Source organism: Aethalodelphis obliquidens, unplaced genomic scaffold, assembly GCF_003676395.1.
Source record: "Aethalodelphis obliquidens isolate GAN/ISIS:26980383/991018 unplaced genomic scaffold, ASM367639v1 scaffold22, whole genome shotgun sequence".
Taxonomy (NCBI): Eukaryota; Metazoa; Chordata; class Mammalia; order Artiodactyla; family Delphinidae; genus Aethalodelphis; species Aethalodelphis obliquidens.
The window spans coordinates 10810490-10829512 of NW_020837966.1; the positions used below are offsets into that span (position 1 = coordinate 10810490).

At 39.6% G+C, this 19023-nt stretch overlaps 1 protein-coding gene across 8 annotated transcripts in view; it reads right to left on the reverse strand.

Moving 5' to 3' along the window:
• The window catches only part of CADPS (calcium dependent secretion activator), a 478811-nt gene that overhangs the window by 137541 nt on the left and 322247 nt on the right, over positions 1-19023 (reverse strand). For 4 of the 8 annotated variants that reach the window (XR_003435859.1, XM_027121292.1, XM_027121294.1 and 1 more), the window contains exons 12-14: positions 9123-9259; positions 5266-5453; positions 3037-3195 (exon numbers count right to left, since the gene is read on the reverse strand). Coding sequence is in view for 7 of the 8 variants with exons in the window: in XM_027121292.1 (XP_026977093.1) it covers positions 3037-3195; positions 5266-5453; positions 9123-9259 (484 nt within the window). In the remaining variant the exon portion in view is untranslated. The remainder of the gene's footprint in view (positions 1-3036; positions 3196-5265; positions 5454-9122; positions 9260-19023) is intronic. The other 4 variants (XM_027121298.1, XM_027121295.1, XM_027121299.1 and 1 more) reach the window with 1 other exon arrangement.

Here is a 19023-nt window from a genome sequence, read left to right on the forward strand (position 1 = left end):
AAGAAACCAGAATCCAAGTAAAAAGGAGGAATCTCATCCCATCACCTGGAAGTTGGATGTTTTGGGTTTTGTTTGCAGGGGGCTGCCCTGTGCATTGTAGGGTGTTTAGAAGCATACCAGGCCTCTACCCATAGATGACAACAGCACCGCCTTGCCCCAGTGTGACAATCAAAAATGTCTCCAGGCATTGCCAAGTGTCCCCAGGGGAAGAGATCACCCCTAGTCAAGAACCACTATGCTAAAAGATTCCAAACATGTGACGGTTCCATATCTTCCACTGCTTGGAATTATGAACAGCAAACACCTTCCCGATTGACCAGATATGTCTACTTTGGATTAGATACTTTAGATTCAAGTAGGTCTAGTGTTTCACAGAGACAGGGCACAGGTTTTCAAAGAAGGTGGGATAAACTCAGTCACCAGCACCTGAGCCATCACTAATGATGTCCAGTTGCAGTAGGGCCGGGCTCTGCCTTCACCTAGGGGGGGGCTGCTGAGTTATGAATATGTAAAAAAATGGAAAATTAGGTAAAAAGCTACTTTTTATCTAATCTAAAGTTGGTTGTGAGAGGCCAGTAGGAATGAACTCTATTGTTCAGTTAAATTCAGTTCAAGAGCAATTTGTTTCCATGAGTCACGAGTTCCTTCTTATTGTGGGTCAAAGAATAGATAACCTCTCCACACACAAACAGTGTTCATCCTGCTGAAAGAGGTAGGAAAATGGGTTTTTTCCCCCAGTACCAAAAGGCTGTTAATTGCTGTTCAAAGGAGACCCTCCTTTAACGTGGTCTAAAGCTCCAGATACACTCTGACTTCTTCCACAAGGTCAAAGCCACCAGGTGGGCCAAACTGATTCTGGACATCTTTAGGACAAAAATGGAAAAGTCTTTAACTAATTCAGATGGTTGCTAGGGGAGCTCACCTGGAAATGCTGAAATCATATCGAATGGCTGAATTTGCATCTCACGCTATACACAAATGCTAATGCTGGGCAGGTAGTAAGGCAGAGAGGTTACAAATCCAAGCTCCAAAGTCAGAATAGCCATGTCTGAATTAGGCCCACACAGGTATTTGCTATGAAGCAAGTGACTGAATATATCTGAGCCTCAAACTCCTCATCTGTTAGGTGAGGATAATAATAATACAGATCTCACAGTGATGCAATAAGTATAAAATGAGATAATATATGTAAATAGCACTCCACACAGTGCTTGGCATATAGCAAACACTTATTAAACGGTGGCAATTATCCTTATTTTATTTCAATGTTACTTATGAAATCTAACAATGGCCTATTTTACTTGTTATTATAACCCACAGAAGATAATTTCAGAGGTTGATGGGATATTACAGATGCTCTATGTGCTCATTTTGCAGATGAGAAAACTGAGGTATAGAAGTGAGATATGATAATCCTAGATTTATGCAGAACAGGTTCTAATACTCAGATCTTTAGAATCTATGTGCAGTGCTGATGTAGTACAAGGAGGAAGAGCTTTGGACTCAGAATATCTGGGATTGCCACCTCAATTTACAGAATTCAGTTTCATCATCTGCAAAATGGGTGTCAAAGTAGCTAACCTGAAGACGTTACAGCAAATGAGATAGAATGTATGAAAGCACTTTGTAAACTGCAGAATTCCACACAACTGATATTTAATATTACGATTTCTTCTTCCTTTAAAAATGCAATGCAAACATAGACCCTCACAAGCCTCAACGTGCCACTCACAATCCTTTTCGGTAGTTTTTCACGGCACAGGGAATAGGTCAGGCTCCAACAAGGGTGGCCATTTACTCTCTGCTCTGCTTCAGTGCCGATCACGCCAAAAGCAGCACCTTGGACAGCAGCCAGAGAGGCTTCCTTCAGGCGCCTACAACGCTCTATGCACTCTTTTACCGGCTGCAAGCTACTTCTACCTTGCGGTCTGACCCTCACAGGGAAACACAAAACTCCACTCCACCTTCATCCTTGTATACTGCGAGTTCAGAAGATGGGTGTCCACATGGGCTCAGGGCATTCTTTGACCTTCACTATTGGACCTGCATACATTGATTGATAGCCTGCTACATTCTCCAGGAAGTGAAAATTGGCATTTTCATTTGGTCTGCCTACAAGTGAACTGTATATATTTTAGGACTTAGAAATATCCAAGTGAATAAATTCATGCTGAAACATGAATACCTCCTTGTGAACTTTGTGTAGTCTGGCAATGCCAGGGTCAGAATATCCATTTCAAAACCTCAACAACAAAACTTTAAAATGTCAATGTTAATTTGGGGCGAGATAGGGAAGGTGAAGAAGGACACAGGATAACACTGGAGATAACTGTAATAATCTATTTTAAAAGGGAATAAAAGCCACGAATTTGCCATTTTACCAATTCACAAAGAGAGCATCCCTAAAGGACACAGGAAACAAGACAGGATCAGTATAAATTTTAGAACTTAAAAGTGCTTTCAAAGTGGCCTCATCATATAAACGATTCTAGTAAGAGTCATTAATTTAGTGACAGACCTTACTTTGTGCCTTTATTATAAACCATTATTTGAAGATGGATTTCTTTCATGAGATAAACGTAGAACTGAGAGGGTTTGCTAAAAATGATGGACCTACTATAAATGTATAAACCCATCTTATGCCAACCCATTTTATTTGCTTCTTAATCACAGTTTCAAAATTATTAAACATGGGTTGCTTATTATGAATGACTTGGTAAGGTACCAGGCCCCTAACTAGATGCCACTAAAATAGCAATCTGACTCATGATTCTGTTTACATACTGCTCAGTTAGTTGTTTTGTTTTCAATGCAAACATGTTTTAAGTGTCCCTAAATACCTGACTCAAATTCATTCCTAATACACGGTGTTTTTGTCCATTGCTAGGATTTTTTTAAAAAGTGCGCGTTTGAACAGAGACTTCAGGAATACACAAAGCTTGGGGTTTGCTAAGGTGGAGGTTGCGGCATAGATGGGGGGGTAGAGAAGGTCACAGACATCGCAAAACACAAGCCAATACACACATAACTTCTTACCTTTTGGGCTCTGGATTTGCCTGGGTTTTGGGATTTTTTCTTTTTTTGGATTCCTTTCTGGTACCTTTTTTAGCCTCTGGTTCAGATGGGGAGGGAGTTTTGCTCCCTTCAGGGTCTGTATGTGGTGTCAGCCCACTAAGGTACGCATGCATTTGTTGACTTTGGAGAAGGGGTGGTCGCATGGGGCATGCAGAGAGTGTGGCCAGCCATGGGAGAATCAAGACCACACATACATGCACAAACAAAAGAAAGAAAAAGAAGGATGCATCAAAGAGCAAGAGCAAATGCATTCAAACTAAAATAATAAGCAAAAAAAAAAAAGATGCAAACTTGCATAAGGAAAATCAGAACTGAAAATAAGAAATCCAAAACTGTTTCCATGACAAGATGTATAAACCTAACTGTGAATCAAGTGGCAGTCTTACAATATGAAATCCAGACAATGTGTATCATAATTCATGATGATGTTTACCAGGGAGTTTACAAAAACACTTCATTATTTTATAACACTTCCTTATTCAGTAACATATGTAGAATACAGTGTGACAACCCAGAGAATATAATGCAACTTCTCTCTCTCTCTTTAAAGAATTCAGTCCAAGAGGCTGTAACAGATAGTCATCAAAGTGTATATTTATAAAAAGCTGAATTACGCAGAGACAGTCCCCAGGTATCAGAGTTTTCATGAATATCTTTTATGCAAATGAAAGGTCACGTGCTGGGCTAGCAAACCTTATAACAATGGGAGGTGATGAAAATCTTGTTGCCTCTTAAATATTCAAACCTACAATGCTATTGTTACCCAGCTCTGAATGTTGAAGTTGCATCTCATAAAATCTACCAGTGCTAGAGAGAGGAAAAGCACAGAACTCACCCCACAGACACTTCAGAGTTGTACAGCGTGCAAAGATGAAGATGACTGATACAGTTCTGATTTAAAAGAAAATGCAGTCAACTCTGCATGCCCCCACATATGAATTTCCGCAGAGCAGCAACTTGTTCATCACAGGCTGGGTTTCTGAAGATACCTAGTTTTCCTTGGGTGTGCCTTCCCTGGCTATTGGTTGAGGTGTCCGGGGTAATGTAGGGCTTGTCTTTATAGTAATGTGAGGCTACATACACTGGGATAGTAAACTGGCTGTGGCAGTGTGGAAACTTATTCCACGTCTTCACAGCCAAATGGTAATGTTCTTAAATTATTTGCTGCCTTGCGTTATTCAGAACACGGAACTTTTCCTCCAGGAGCTGGGCAATGTCTAAAGAAAGAAAGTACTTAGTATGGAGTTGGAACTGATGTTCTGGCCTTGTCTATAAAACCTATAAACCGAGGGGGTTGGTTACACTGTGATCTCTGAAGCTCTTCCCAGCTCTGCGGTTAAACTCTAAGTGTCATGATTATCTGTGCCTTCCAGCTTCACCTAGCTTGTTTCAGCTCTTGCTTTGCCTATGCACAGCATTTGTTTATGCTGCTCCTTTTGCCTGGAACCACTCAACTCCTACTTCAGCACTCAGCCCAAGCATCGATTCCTCGAGGAGGTTCTTCCTGCCATCCTGCCACCCCATCTGAGTTATGTTCCTTTATTAACTGCTACCATAGAGTTTTATTCCTTCTTCTCAGAGGACCAATCTCTATATAACTCTGCCCCCATTTGGTGTCTGGTTTCTGCTCACCGTGCACGCTGAAGGTATAGCAGAGTACCTGACCCTCAGCAAGTAATCATTAAATATTTATGGAATGAATGATAGCAACAACAAAGGCAAATACTCATTTAGCCCTTGCCATGTCCCAGGCATTGTGCTGAACCCTTTATATCTACTTGCATCCTCTTGACAACCCCATGAGGACACTATCATCCCTGTTTTACAGATGAGAAAACAGTGGCAGAGAGGGTTTAATTACCATCCAGGGTCACGGAGAGCAAATGGAGCAGTCATGACTTGAGCCTAGATTGTTCTAATTTCAGAGACCACTCTAGAAGTCCTGTTTGCCATTTCTGTTAAGTCTCTTGAAAGGAGAAGAAATTCAGACCTGTGTGTTTTTTGTGTTTGTGTGGCTGGTGTGTGCGTGCGTGTGTGTGTGTGTGTGCGCGCGCACGCCCACTGGTCTGTACTACTGAGGGAATGGGGATGGATAGAGTTAGAGATGACCCTAAAAGCAGGACCAGTCATAAACCATGGCCAGTGCCTTAAAAAATATTTTTAAAGGAATACCTCTGGACATGTGCTTACCTGTTCCCATGGACGTGGGATGCACAGAAGGCAAAGCTATAGTGAAGGAGGGTGGGGTCAATCATGGCGCCATTTTCTGCCCGTTCAAGCAAATCTCTGAGGTAACAGAGATGTCGGTGACACCCTCGGACTCCATTTCGGGCGCAATACTCGTCTAGTACAAACACCTGGCCAGGACTGAACCAGCCCTGTTTGGAGAATAAAGGAGAGACTTTCTTTTAAATATAGGTTGGGTTTTTCTGGGGGAGAGCTGCTAGAGTTGGGGATGACTGGAGAAGGGGGTTAACAATAGCCACAGAGCTAACACTTGCTGATTGCTTGTTAAGTGCCAGCCACTGTGCCCAACGCGGTGCGTGCTATCTGGTTTAGTCCTCATGACAGCTCTATCAGGCAGGTGCTGCTATCCCTGTTTGATGGTCGGGAAATTTGAGCTCAAGGGAGGACATAGAGTTTCCCCAGCATCCTGCAGCTAGTAAGTGACGGCATCTGGATTAGCAGAGGGCATGATTCCAGAAAGACAGGCTCACCCACCGCTTTAACACTGAAGCGTACACCTTAAAAGAGTGTTGGAGTGTGGGTAGGGCACAGTCTTGGTTACTGATAAGAGGAAATCATAACATGAATGCCTTAAATTGGTACAGTGCTTTACCCCTGACAAAGAACTTTCAGTTGAGCCCCGTAACAGCCTTGAGAAGCAGACAGAGCAGGTTTATCTCCATTTCACAGATGAGGAGATGGAAATAAGAGCTCACAAATAACACAAAACAGGCAGGACTCAAACCCAGCTCTGTCTTTCTTCTTTTTAATATTACAGAATATACCTACTAACATGGAAATATGGTCACAATGCAATAAATTATTTTAAAATAGTATGTAGAGTATGATACTATTGGATTCTTATTTCACTTTTTTTTTAACATCTTTACTGGAGTATAATTGCTTTCCAATGTTGTGTTAGTTTCTGCTGTATAACAAAGCGAATCAGCTATATGTATACATATATCTCCATATCCCCTCCCTCTTGCACACCCAGCTCTGTCTTACTCCAAGTCTTCAGGGTGTTTTTTTTTTTTTTTAATACTCTGGAGCATTAATAAATACTAGGATTGGTCTACATACATGCTAGGACTTCATAAATCCTTTCACTTTGGAAGAAAAAAGTTTTTTAGATTTAAAACTGAAGATAATAACAGAACTTTCCAAAGAGAACAACATGACTAAGTTTTCAAGTTGTGAATCATACAGGATTCAATTAAACTGAGAGGAGCTTCCTGTGCCCTGGCTGAGCGTTTTGCCTTATTCTTTCCCTGGAGGTTATTTGTTTTCTTATCATGTATTTGCTCGCTGCAGGACCACACAAAACTCTGCTCTGAAAGAGAACCCGGATGGAATCTCCGATCCAGAGCAGACTGGTAGGCATGATGGGGTAGAAAGTGCTGCCTCTATCATGCACTTAAGAGCTGATCAGACGGGCTAAGCGACTTGACACTCAAAGGCACCCTTGGAACAAGCCTGAAATCCAATCACTTCTTTCAGTTTGGGTACCTTTCTGAAGCAAGAAAGAAACCAACTGAGGTGATACATTGTAAGCAGAGAATCTAGGATTGTCTTAAATATAAATTTAATTTTACTTTGAGGGTCTTCTCTGAGTCATCTTTTGAATATGGCTCCGTCTTGGGAGAGAAAAGGCAAAAGGAGAAAGTGACCAGGTGGCAGGTAAAGGCCAAGGAATTGCAGCGAGGGAGGCCCCTGCCAACACTCTCCTCTGGTATTAGTGATCCGGGGAAACTTCTATAGACAACATGCAGCTCAGCAATGCATCCAACGAAAGACGGCATCTTTCCTATTTCAAATGATAAGTTACTGCAGAGGGCGGGAGAGTAGTCGAGGCAGTGGGCTGCCCCTATAGGCAACTTCTTTGCCACTCCATCTGCTACCCCAAATGCTAAATCTTAGAAACAACACTGCTGTGAAAGATTAAAATATATTTTCTACGACTCAGATGACACCAAGTCTTTTGTAGATGCCAAAATAGCTGCTTTGAAAAGAGTTGAAGAAATATCAATTAGGAACTCAGTCGAAGACACAGAAAAATTTATGTATTCCTGCTGGTCGGTCTCCAAAACTAACTGAAAAAAAAGATTGTAATAATGAGAAAATGGAATATATAGAGGCAGGAGATAAGGTCTTTTTAATGGCTGTTATTTTCTGAAATTTGGGGATGATGATTAATAGATACAGGTACACAAACGGGAAAGGAAACTGTTTTATGATATTCATAATTAATTTTGGATTTTTAGGCCTATATATGATTCACAGGGAGCGAGCGTCAAAATTTCATTTCTGGTTTAATTTTTTCTAGAGGGCACTCACTCCTTAGTGATGAATTTCTTAGTGAAAAAGAAAATCGTTTTAAGAAATTAGGATTTGAAAAAAGTCTTGAAAATAAGACTCCTCAAAAAATTCCTCAAGAGACTAGGAATTGTACATAAAAAGAAATTATTTAAGTTCAGAGGCATATTCTTACAAGTTTCACGAATGCAATTTATAATTACATGAATAATTACATAATCGTAGGAAATACATTTGAGAAAAACTGCCTTGCAATGCAAGGTAAGCTTTTCTTTTTTTTTTTTAAGTCAAAATGATGTATTCCTTTCCAATTTGGCAAAGTTCAGACTTCTGATGAAGTGATTCTAAACCTGAGATAATCAATGAATCTTTTGTGAGACGAAGATTAATAAATTATTCCACATAATCCTGCTTCTGTTTTTTAGACTATTTTATCTACCATTTTAAATATTTTGGATCCTGGCACAAAACAAGAAAAGGAATTTAAAACAAAAAAATTAGTCAGGACAGATTTAGGGTATAGCCATACCATTTAGACAAAAAACCCAGATTTTCATTATATTTATGTTAATATCAATAATATGTTAAATTTAATAATATACAGATATATTAACCTTAGTATGTGGAGTCAGGGATGAGGCTTTTCCTCTGTGTAAAGCCATTTCACCCTTTCCCCTCACCTTTCCCATCTATAATGTGGGATTAATAGCCTTTATCTTTAAGCAAGGAAGTAACAATTTCTGGTTTGCAGAAGGAGATAAATTGGGTCTCTTTTAGGCTTTTGAATTTGATGGTATAACCTCAAATCTATCTTCATAAATCTAATCAACACGTAATAGCGGTCCCTTAAACTTAAATGGATTTAAATCTGGGCTTAAAATAGGATTTCAAGAAATGTTCATGCTCTTGCTGGAGAGCGGGACTTCTAAACGTCTAAAGCACCACGCGAAAATTCCCCCAAAGGGTGAAAAATGCTTCGAATACTAGGCAGAAAGAAGAAAGCCACTCAAACAAACAAACCCAAACCCATTTACCTTATGAAAAGGGAAGTGAACTTGATTTACAAATCATTTTGATCTTTAAAAAAATAAATAAAAAGGACCCATTCATTTCTGAGACAGGAGCACAGGGTCTTACTCTGTGGGGTGGGGCGCGAGGGGAATCTTAATGTCTAAGAAACCGAGGCAATTTTTACAAGTTCTCCATAAGCAGGTGCCAAACTCAATTACCCTCTTGAGAATATTTCTCATGTAGCAGCTGAAAAGGGGGAAGCTCAGATAGGGAGGCTGGGGAATTGGATCCGTCTCTACTGATAACTTCCTCCCGCTCTGTCTTCTTTCTTTGGTAACTAAAACTATCTCAACACAGGAAATCAAGAACACATTTATAATTGTTAAAGGGGCTCCACAACGGAGAAAAGAGCTTCTGACATAAAGGTAGAAAAATATTTTATTTTTTGAAATGTTATCACGTTTCAATTGCTGTATACCAAAGAATATACTTGCCAGGCAAGAATAGGAATCATTAAGTCTGTGATCCAAAGTAAGACGTTGCACCATCTCAAAGAGGGAAGCGTGGTCAAAGTTACAGGGGTTGGAAGAGATAAATTCATCCATGCCATGTTTTTGAGCTCTATCTGCGTCTGTTCATTTATACATGTAGAGAGAGACACAATTTAGAGAAACACATCACATTTTCCTTGACATTTCAAATACACAGGAATTCACTAGGCATTACAAATGCTAGCTGTTTCCCCGTTACCTCCCACCAACATCCCCAAGATATTCTTTTTATACCTCCCATTGTCAACTTGCATCACTTACTGGTGAGTTTATTGCATTTCGGCAAAAATATATTGGCATCAACATGTTTATCAAATGATCACAACTCCAGTGCATTTATGTTGTTCTTGAAAAACTAAGCACTCGACCGTAACTTCGCCTGCGTTTCACCAAACACTGAAAGCAGATCGGATCTTTGCTTATAAAAGCCTATTTAGCTTTTAGGTTAATAGATTCTGCCATTCCAGTGGTTATATCTAGAGCAATTTCTCTACAATTATTGGGATTATCTGGAAAAAAAGGGTTATGCTGATTTTCAGCAAAGTGACAATATTTTTATCCTCCCCTTCCAAATCCCCGTGGCCGATTTGGTTGCACAAAAGGTTTGGGTCCCCATCCTCCAAAATTAAAACAAAATAATAACAAAAGATTTTCATTGAAACCTGGAGAATAAGTTCAACGGGAATTTAGTTTGTGAGAGCCAAGGACATTGCCTTATAGTGTGCTTACTCAGTTAGCGAAGCTTATGAAAGACAAACAAATGTACTCAGCAAGAGCTATGATCTGCCATTTATTGTGAATTAATAGTCTCAATGTATTCACACTTTTCCTTACAGGGTGAAGGCTGTAGGCAAAACCTCCTAAGGGCTAACTAATTAATCTCAATATGTGTAACTAAAATAGTCTATATTCAATCGGCAAAATAACTCAGAGAATCCGACTCGAGTGAGACCAAGCAAATCCCAAAGAGGAAGGAATGAAGGTCCTAGACATTAAGGGAATCGGCTCACTCTGTCTCATATTTACTCACTGTCCTGAAATGCTGTGAAGAAAAAGAATCTTAAATCAAGCAAGAGTTTATTCATCCCCTTGCGTGCAACATTCTACTGGAATACGGGCACCTGCCAGGGACCAGTGATGCTGTCAGGACATGGGAAAACGGATTTCTGACTTGAGAGGGTATTTGAATAATATTTTCGAAAGTGGCCTTCATCCCAGGCAGTTTTTTTTTTCCTCCCTGCTTAGGGGATGGCTGAAAATGGGGGTTATAGTTGCAGTGTGATATTAAGATGATGATTTTCCCTCACATTATTAATTTTGTGTATCCTTCCAACCTCAATGCGTGGTACGTCAGATGTATGCCCTCTTTTTGTTGGGTTTTAAATCTTCAGTCATCTTTCATAGAAGCAGCAAGTGGTCAGTGTTTGAACAGGATGTGTTGTTTATGCCCAAGACACACAGAAGCAACGGTTACCAGAAGGCAAGTTGAAGAATGTCTGTTTTAATAGCCAAATCGCTCTACTAATAGGATAAAACACAAAATTCTGGAAGGGATAACACATGAGCAGGAATTATATTAGAGCATCTGAAAGAATCCTCTTAGCTGGGTTAATTGCCTCAGATTTGTCTTCAGGAAAGTGCTTTCAATTTGAGTTTAGGTGCTTTATCTAGGAGGATTCTTTTGTTTGGTAATTTGGTCTCCAAGCTATATTTCTCCTTTGACTCAGGATGGCTAGAAAGAGAGGTGGCCAGGAAGCTGGTACTGGGGAGAAAGCTAGCTGCTTCTAGGATGTGTGTGTGTGTGCGTGTGTGTGTGTCTGGCTCAAAGCAAGTGTCTTAAACCTGCTCCAACTTTAGTTGTCCCCCTGCAGGATGGCACTCCTGTAATCCAGGTGATACTGCTCCGTCCCTTAGGACAATTCTGCCCTCTCGCCCCCATCCCGTCAGTCCCCGGAGAAACGAACAGTGGGGTACACCCACTGCTCATAAAAAGCCTCACTCACTCCGTGCCTCCCAATTCTAGCAGATAGATGAGGCAATTTGGCTAGCATCAGCTTCTTGCTCTCAGGTTTCTCAGAAGAGGCTGCAGGCTGACAAATCGGTCGGGCCCTTTACTTGGCCAGTTTGCCTCTGCTATTTTAGTGCTCTTCAATTATGATGGTGCAAACAGTCATTTAGCCAGAGAGAAGGGGGCTCTTCTGTAGCTGTTAAAAATACGCCCCATGTTTGAAGTCTCTTCCTCTATTTGCTGAACCTCTTGAAAACTCTGTGATGAACTATTTTGCATGGCTGCCCACTCAGGAAATGGATCTGGAAAGAGAGCTTGCCTCCTCCGTGGAGACCTGGATACAGACCTACCCCCTCCCACCTCCCCATCCATCATCACAAGACGGCTTCACCACGCTAATTCGTGGCTCAGACTTCATCTAAAGAACAATTTCATTTTTACTTACATTTTAAAGCAGGTTTTAAAATATGCTTAATATCCGCCTGTTTTCCTTTTCCGAAAGTAACCCTATCAACATAAAAATTCCTTTTTCCCTTCTTCCTTCTTTCCTCTCTGTCAGTTCACATGGGGGTGACTGAGCCTGGGACTGATTTAAGGAGGTCTGGGTGCCCCCGTGAGCTCCGCTTTTAAATAGGTGTGGGACACTGGCTGAAGTGTTGATCTGTCTGAGTCTCAGTTTCCTCGTGTGTCAAATGAGCCGAACTTTTAGTTCCCTTTCTGCTGCCACTGTCATTTAATCATCCTTAAGGTCCCTTTACACCTTCCATGGGATGGAGCTTAATGCAGTGGGAATTTCCAGCAAGTAAAACGAGCAGCCCTTGGATTTTGCTTACACAAAATCATCATTTACTCAGAATCAGGCTCATTATCTTAATGGTTCCAACAACTCAAGAGTGCTTAACAGGGTGGCTGGCTCCCATGAAATTTCTGAGAGTTTCATTGAGCTTGTTACATTCAGACGAAAAAAAAAAAAAAATAAGAGGAGCAGTAGGCCAGGAATGCTTTTTTAAGGTGTCCAAGGAAGGGGTGTGATTTTGATGCTCCATCCAAGCAGGGATTTTGAAATTTTTGTTCTCTGCTGTGTTCCCACAGCACCTAGAACAGTACCTGGTACACAGCAGGCACTCGAAACATATGCGTTAAAATAATGAATTTATCTCACTGAGATAAATAAATGTGCTCTCGAAAAAAATATTTTCTATTTCTTGATTTTAGGAAATGTTGATACACTAAATTCAACAGGCATAGTTTATTTGAGCTAGGATAGCAGGTGACTAAGCCTCTGGGCTTAGAAGGTCACGAAGACTGAACTTGAGGCCAGCTCTGCTGTTACAGGGTATGCAACGCGAGGAAGTTGATTAGTGTTTCTGAGTCTCATTTTCCTCATTTGTAAGTTGAGAATGGTGTTCGAGTCTACCCTCAGAGAGGACTGTTGACAGGATCTGATAAGCAGAACCTGTAAAGCACCTACATGCCTGGCATATACTAAGTGCTCAAAAACCTTAGCCATGAGTGAACGGGCAGGCTTCTTAGTGCCCCCAAAGCCAGTTTGTTTAATATTCTTAGAGACCAAGGCTTTCACTACATTGATCGCTATTAACCTATATTGTTCGTTATAGGCTGCTTCTTAAACTATCTTGTTTCTAGGAAGCTGGGAGTCCTTTCCAAGCTCTCTGCTTCATGCTTCTCCTCTGCCCCTGTATAACCAGCTCCTATTCTCTGTCTCTGTTTTTGCTGGGTGATGTTCCAATTTCTCCGTGGTCAGAACACACACTTAAATCCCCTGGTAGATAAAATGTTCCTTGAGGGGTAAGTTTCTGATCTGTTACTTCCCCTGGCAGCTACCAGAGGAGCCAGGTCCTTAGAAGGTGTTTATTAACTGACTTACTCTGACATTTGCATCTCAGGAAACTTCCCATCGACTTTATTAAAGGAGTCACACACATGGGGATTCAGATGGCATCTTGCAAATCCCAAAGTGGGAACATGTGTTCTTAGGGGGAAAAAAATCTTATAAAAGGAAACAGAATTCTAGGTGCAGGTGTCTTTGGATACCATTCAGATTGTCTGCCTGTGTCTCCATACATGTCTAGGACCATATGCATTACATATGTTATCTATTTTAAAATAAAACACTGCAGTGGTCCAGCTGTTCCAAATTCTGTTTCAAAGAACTTGTGGGTGCTTCTCCAGCAACACCACCTAGTCATCCTTGCATGGTCCCAGTCTGTTCTTCTACAGTGCTGAACATTAAAAACTAAATCCTCCTTGCAGTCGCATTTTGCCCTGTGCAAACAATTGGAATTGGTTGATGAGAGAAAAAGAAAACTCCAATGTTGACATTAGCGAGGGGAAAACAGCCCAGAGCAAAAGGATGAGAAAGTCAATTCCTGGATTCAGGACACCCTGGGATCAATTCCCTTGCCAATGTTTGGCATGTGTCAAGGGAATGCAAATGAATTTAAATACTAGGCTGAGCGAAATAGAATTAGGAGGGGAAAGTAGAAGCTTAAAACTCTAATGACGTTTGGATTATCTCTTGCTTTGGGAGATATGTACCAATGTTCTTTTTCATTAATATATGTACTTTTTTTTTATTATTTAAGAAATCAAGGATCGACTGCATTTTAAGAATTTACTTCAATCTTTACCCTTTTCAGACCTGGCTGAACAGTTGCTCAGTCCTGCTTAGTTTGTAAGGGCTTCAAATGTATTGAAAATGGGCTATGTAATTTCATAGGCTCTGGAGCTAGGGCATAATTCAACACATCTTCCAAACAATGCTTCTTGTTTCACTTCTGGGCTGTAATTGCATAAAGATTTTGGAGTTCTTTACAGCATGGGCATAGGAGACTGACTTCAGACTAAACTTAGATGAATAAAGCTGATATTGGTACCTAAACTACATTTATAAACTTAAAAGAACTATCAATGGGTATCCATGACACAGAAGCGGGCTGACGGACATGCAGACTTAGGGAAGGCAAGTATGCTTTCAAGAGGAAACTAATTAAAATTTTTACCCCAAGTTTGCTCAGAAACAATTTTGGTTTGGCATTTAAGGAATGTTGGGAAAATAATGGTTCCTAAAGTGATACGATTATGTGGATTTTATACTCTCATTTAATCTACTTAAATTTCAAGTGATGTTCCTAATGGACCATCCTATCGTTTATTTTGTCTGTGATGTTTGGGTTCATTTCATGTTTGATATTCTTTTTCTTTTTCTCCTTCACAATGGGAAACAATATATCATAGTTTTTCATGATCTCGTCTTAATAGCAAGCATATTTGTGTGATCTTTTTTCCGATAGAAAGAAATTTAGCTATGTTTGCAGTAAGGTCTACCGAATGGAATTTTCTTGGGTGGGAGGGGAATAATATAGCTTTCCAATTTTCATTTTGTTGAGATTTTTCTATTATCCCAACAGCTCGAGGAATGAATACAAAAGGTCAAATCTTTTTATTTTGTAGTATTACCTGTTAGAACTTTTTATAGGCTAGGGAAAAAATGCTGCTGTTGAAAATAACTATGATTGTGTTGTTAACAAATTGTCTGAGGGAGGCTCCTTCCTCTAATGAATCCCTTTTATAATAAACTGGGGGTAGCTGCTTTATCACTGAAATTCAGAGCACAGTTATGGCTGTTGTTATTCCTGATGGATGCTAGAGGCAAGAGAATAGCTCATGTAACTATAAAGTCACTGTGAACTCGAACTGCAAATTAAAAGGTGACTTTGTATCCTTCCTATATGGAAAATGTGTGCTTGTCATATCTGCTTGACAGTACAAGAGTGAATGTATGGTTTGGACAATAACGAACAATGACAGTAGTCAACCTCATCAGAAGACATGAAATAAAGAAATGACAATGATGGATGGCAGCTGACTGTTTACGGATTTTTCTAGAAGAGTTTTTCTTGGCATGATCAAGTAACCAGGGGATGTTGTGCCCTGCCTGAGCTCTGCACAGCAAGCAAAAGACTGGTCCTCCCCTGCCTGCTGCCCTTGAGAAACAACTTAATTCCTTCATGGTCCCTTTGACTCAATCAAGCTAACTTGCATGGCCAAGAGAGGATGGCTTCTTCCGAAGCTATCAAGGTCCACCTTGCATTTTGCAGAAATCTCTGGCAATACACCCAAGGGGATAAACATGTGGTATTTATTTCAATGTTCATTTTTATAATTCTTCATAAGACAAATGCTTTGAGTAAAAATCATAACAGAATTTTTTGTCAATGATCTCAAAACCAATAAATGATTTGTAATTTTCCCTGCTGTAGTTACTACATTTTCAATTAATTTACACAGTACTTGATAATATTTTTATGTCCCTGCAATAAGAGCAAACACAAATTTTCTATAGTTGACTAATTAATAATGTATCTTCCTATAAATCACTACAGGTCATGAAAATAACTCAGCTGATTAGTGAATAGTATGTTAAATGTGTTTGAAGCAGTTAACAATGAAGTGACCCTTCATTTAAGATGATCTATGGACATCCTAACATAGTATTTGGAAAATTTTGGCCCTGATTGTGAGAGACTATTCTTTTAAAAAGTCATTTACTTTAGAGTGAGAAGGAAAGTGATACACAGTGTGGTTTGGGGTCACGCAAATTAATATTGAATTCATTCTCTGATGTTGCATTCCTGCAGTGTAGCAACTGCAAGTTGACAATACAAGAAGATGCAGCAAAAATCTGAGACAAAACTATAGAAGGAATTGAGGCAAACAACTATTTGGGAGTCTACCAGGATAGCAATGCATTGTTGTGCAAATACATGTAAATTCACTAGAACAAAATTCACTCAGTCATCTATTCATCCATCCTTTCTTTTAATCTTTAAAAAAAAGTATAGCAAAATCCTAAAAGCCCACAAAGTTCACATTCTATGGTAAGCTTTTAAAAATGCCTCATCGGACATGGAAAGGAAAGGAAAGTTAAATTATCTGCTTGAAGTGGTAAAAAAAAAAAAATCTGCCTGCTAGCCAGGGGTACATTTATGCAAAAGAAAAGAAAAAAGAAAGAAAGGAGGGATAGAAAGCAAATTAAAGAAAAAAACGAAAAGAAGAAAGGGCTATTATTAAATGGTCAGGAGAAATGATGTGACCTACAACTTCTAAGTTCGCATTCAAAATACTCAAGTACATATTTGCCTGCTCTCTTGACCAATTTTTCTAGCTCCCTCTAACGTCTAGTTTTCCCTCAACACATTTTTGGTGGACAGCTTTTTCCTCTATGAATAAAGGAACTGTGTACTCTCTTTTATTAATAACTCCAATAGTGAAGAGAACGATGTTTTTATGTTTTAAAGTTTCTTTTTTTCTCTTACAGGTGTATTTTTAGAAAAATGAATACAAATACAAATGATGTCCTAAAAAGTTATTGCTGTCATTGTTCTTGGGAGAGCAGCAGAGAGATATTTGAGACCAGAGGTCAAAACCCTCCGTGACATTGTGAGATTGTGAACCTGAAGCTTCTGTGAATAAGCTACATGAATTCAATTGGGTCCTTAGTGCCCTGTTTTTGTGCGTGCTAGCTGCATGTATTACATGTCTCTTTTCAAAATTAATCCTCTCTTGGGTCTTAGAGCACACCCTCAAGCCAGGTAGGATGAATTCTTTCGTGTTCAAGTAATGAGTTTACTTTATTGTGTTCTGCAATTTCTTGGAGTCTTGCTCAGTTAACATCTTTGGGTTTCCTACCCCACCCCCCCTTCTATTTGTTAAGGTACCCGTGGTTACCACACCATTGGTTCGCTGACCATTCTAACCTTTGGAATGGGAAAGGAAAAACAACAATAGCAACACATCATCAGGGTGCAAAATGATCTGTTTTCAGGCATTAAGCAGTCAGGTAGCTGTGAATTCCACGAAACAAAGGCATTATTTGCCATTTTGTTGTGACGTTCATTAATATTCTTGGAATAAAAAAAAATTAGGATATGTTCATGGTTGGCTTTACTCAGAGGATCATTTGATGCCAATATGAAAGCCAAGGAGAGGAGGCAATTATGCACACATCACATGCATCCTAGTTTCAGTATGAAGCTGACATTTCAGACCTACGGTCAGGAAAATAACATGAAAAGTTTTACTACAAAGTCTAGACATGAGGAAGATTTCAGAGGAGAGGGAGGAAGCACATTGCAGGTGTCAGATAATCTAGTCTGATTATCTGAGCTGTGCTAGCTATAGGGGAACACTTACCCTTCAGTCCAGCTAGAAGTTAGCAGGGTAAGAAGGAACAAACCAGAATAACATAAAGACTAGCAACAAGGCTCAGGAAAGCAGACAGGAGTTCTAACCTAGCAGCTAAAGTTCTTGGGTTTGAGCAAAGATTGAACAAGAAAACTTAAATGAAACAAAACGAAAAACCAAAGTCAACCCCCCCCAAACCAACAGTAACCAAGATCCCCCTAACTGTTGAAGACTCTTCAGGTGGTAGCAAAATTAGAACCATTCTCAAAGACATCCAACTTTAGGGATCTATGATGTGATTAACACTTATCAGTTGAGAAACAGACATCAGTATGAGACTCATTGCAAGTGATATATCAATCATTGACCAAAGAGCAAAGCTGAAAATACCCCCTCCCCCTGCACTCTTGAGAACGGAGGCACTGATTTTCCACTGTTCCTCTAACACATTGCACAGGGATCGGGTGTTTCAATGAGAGGCCACTTGGCAGAATAAATCGTGGCAACACTCAACTCAATGATTTGGACGTCATTTCCAAGGTAAGCAACATTGGCCTTAAAAAACTGGAAAATTACAAGTATTTGTTTTAAAAAGTTGTATAGCTAGGCACTGACTTAATTTTTTCAAGTTTTAACCAAAAAAATAAATAAATAAAAGAGAGAGAGAGAGAGAAATTAAATCAACAGCAACACACATCAAAAAAACCACAAAAGAACAAAAAGGTTTACAAGTTTGGTGGAACCCTCCCCAAATCATTGTAGAGTCACATACAAACTAATGAATAGCAGGATCTATTTTTCTTTCAGTTTTTCCGATTCCATACAAATACTCCACTCCACTCTTAGACGTGTCTTTTCATTTTGAAATCGAGCTTTCGAAATTGAAAAAAAAATAAAATCTGCACCCAGAAGTCTGTTAAACTGAATTTAGAAAGACCCAAATAAACTCACAATTACGCTCAAGTATCCCAAACTGTAAAATATTCCATTCTCAAGTTTCCCTTGAGCAGACAGCGACATGACAAGACTGGAGTGTTTATTTTTCTCTATCCAAAAAACCTATCCCATTTCTCTGTAGCTTCCCTTTGCCATGTAAATATTAACAGAGTGATTACAAAGTTAACTCATAGAAAAGTTGTTCTTAAAAATCATTCACTTGCAAGAACAGCAAATACTTTGAGCAAATATTCAAAAGCAGGGATTTGATGAGATGTGTACAGAATTAAGTATTTAACAATGACCCTTACCTTTTGGAAGTCAGGGAGATCTTTTTAAAATGCAATACTTGATTGTTTTCACTCCCTTTGTTAGAGGGTCTGTGATTGACTTAACGTTTGTGATGTGACAAAATAAATTGAGGTATAGACTGAGAACCAAGTGTCAGTGAAGGATCAAAGTTTGCTACTTTACTACTATGTTGTAATTGTTTTTCATTCTTCTGTTATCTCACTTTGTAGTATCAGGTGACCAAACTATCCCAGTTTGCTCAGGACTAAAGGGCTTCTGGGACAGAGGACTTTAATGGCTAAAATCAGGCAAGACTTGGGCAAATCTGGATGAGTTGGTTACGTTAAGTCTGAATAAACATTGTAAGTCTGACTGACTTAATATAAAGCCTGATCTACTTAA